Source organism: Phytophthora parasitica (assembly GCF_000247585.1).
Source record: "Phytophthora parasitica INRA-310 unplaced genomic scaffold supercont2.3, whole genome shotgun sequence".
NCBI lineage: Eukaryota > Oomycota > Peronosporomycetes > Peronosporales > Peronosporaceae > Phytophthora > Phytophthora nicotianae.
The window spans coordinates 2,771,516-2,773,687 of record NW_008648989.1 but is presented as its reverse complement, the minus strand read 5'-3'; the positions used below and the strand labels follow the sequence as shown (position 1 = coordinate 2,773,687).

Here is a 2,172-nt window from a genome sequence, read left to right as displayed (position 1 = left end):
TTGGTGAGGGACGATTTACTGTGAACCGCGACAATGACGAGGGCGATATCAGTTTACCGCGGGATATGCGTCTCATTCCGGATTAACTGGAGCAGGAAGACATTGAAGAAGAAGACTTTCCCAACTTTGCCCTCCTCCCACCGGATCAAGAAGGAGTCGAAGGTCTAGTCGTCCACGACTACTACGAGCAAAATCTGAACACGCTCATAGACGCGGTGTACCCTGGTGTGGGTGGGGCGAATGTGACCGACGAGTATTTCGCGGAAAGAGTCATTCTCGCACCAACAAACGAGAACATTTGGCGCCTGAACGAGATGGTGGCGGATCGCCTTTCAGGAGAGACACTAGAACGTCTTTCCGTCGATATAATGGAAGGATCAGACAACATGTTGTTCAAGCCGGAACTCTTGCGCTCGCTAAATTTCATCTTCATCAGCGACGACGACAAGGACTTCGTGTTCCCAGCTTCGACGCAAGCGGTTTCCAGTATTTCCAGCGTTCGCAATGACGATCAACCGAGCTCAAGGTCAGTCGTTCAACTAAGTAGGTATTTGCTTGCAAGGACCCGTGTTCTCCCACGGCCAATTGTAAGTGGCATTGTCACGCGCGACGTCGAGAAAGGGATTTACGGTCATGGTGGACGACTCCACCTTTGAGGATGATGCGATGAGCACCAAAAACATCGTTTACCGCGAAATCTTCACCGTACGCCAAGGTCTTCTAGCAGCAAAAAAGCTTTCTAATTGCATAAATACATGGTAGCTTTACATTTTACTCTTCGTTTACAGTTTATCAGCTCCGAAGACTCCATCCAGCTGCCGAGCGCAGCGAAAGCGGCACTGGCGAGTAGTGCAGCGAGCTGCGAAGCGAGCGGAACTGGTTGTGGGGAACTATGTCCTATCGCCCGCGGGAGTGGGCGACCCCAACACTTGTATCTCAAAATTGTAGTAATCGGCGCCTAGAACGTCACAAAATTCACGCAGTACTTCCTCTTCGTATTGACTCAAGTCGCACCACAATCTGATAAATACTCTTTAAGTGATGCACATTTTTGTTCATGCCCTTCCTGAGGCTACAAAACTGGCAATTTACCCTGCATACCGGTTTCACTCTGGAGTAAATATCCGTCTTATTAACAACACCGTGTTCATCGTTGACGGTCACATCTGAAAAATACTACTGGAGCATCAACAAAATCTTTAGAAAAAATTTTACCTCGCAAAAATCACAACGTATTATCTATGACGTCTTAAAAGGCATTCACTAGAATTTCAGTATTCTGCGATATGTACGATGCCGGCAATGCCAATGCTCACTAGCAAAAGACCCATGTCTAGTGTGTGCCAATGATCGTGAATTACTGAATATATTCCCCGGATCGATTCTGTCAACACAAAGCAATTTTTTTATATGTATGTCCATCATCCATACCATATCATCAGCAGCCGCGGCCACAACAGGTGTACCTCCCAACAACAAACCAAACAACTGAAGCGAGGCATCGGCAGCGCCATCCCCACTTGTTGATTCTGCAATGCACATTAGAAGCGTCATGTAGAGCTTTGAAATGACGGTGAACACCCTTGCGTCTTCATGATTCAGCGCAACCTTATCCCAGATCAAAGAAGAGCAACGCTTCGTACGAGCGCCGGCATTCTTCCGAAAATATTCAATTCGCTGGGCTCACCGAAAACCTGTATTATGTCTTTATATGCAGGTTCCTGGAGATACGACGGTGTTGGAGTGAGTAGAGGGCGGCTTCAAACCAACTTGGATCGAAATTCGTACGTGAGCTCTTTCGAATCGGTTTAGTTGGAGGTTTAGCTGATGAAGAGCGCAGTGTTGGGCGTCAGCTACTGTTGAGTCAAGCTACTGTCGCTGTGGTTGATCATGGTAATGATCTCGACGAGTAGTGACGCGCTGCGTCTCGCAACCTCCGTGGATGTAACTGGATGAAGACACGCCGACGCTGCACGCGTCGGCATGAAGGCATTGAACTCCGACACGGACTCGACAAAAGCTGCATCGAACATACTGGATTCCTGTTTACGGCGCTAGCTGGGCGCCTGTGGACTCTGCATCTACGGCGTTGCTCAGGAGGCAACGCTGGCTACATAAGAGGAGGCTAGGAGAGGACAAAGAGGTCGGTTAGTTAGTCTCCGTTTCATTATC

General features: G+C 48.4%; 2 protein-coding genes across 2 annotated transcripts; one reads left to right on the top strand and one right to left on the bottom strand.

Annotated features, from left to right (window-relative positions):
- Positions 1 to 33: 33 nt before the first annotated feature.
- PPTG_21169 (hypothetical protein) lies at positions 34 to 962 on the top strand (the record flags this gene model as incomplete). Its single annotated transcript, XM_008895622.1, has 4 exons — positions 34 to 51; positions 96 to 526; positions 618 to 705; positions 789 to 962. 4 exons carry the CDS (start codon positions 34 to 36, stop codon positions 960 to 962), a joined length of 711 nt encoding a protein of 236 aa, XP_008893870.1.
- Positions 963 to 1,853: 891 nt separating this feature from the next.
- PPTG_21168 (hypothetical protein) lies at positions 1,854 to 2,033 on the bottom strand (the record flags this gene model as incomplete). The annotated part of the gene is made up of 1 exon (XM_008895621.1): positions 1,854 to 2,033. The coding sequence occupies one exon, from the start codon at positions 2,031 to 2,033 to the stop codon at positions 1,854 to 1,856; it is 180 nt and encodes a 59-aa protein (XP_008893869.1).
- Positions 2,034 to 2,172: the final 139 nt, after the last annotated feature.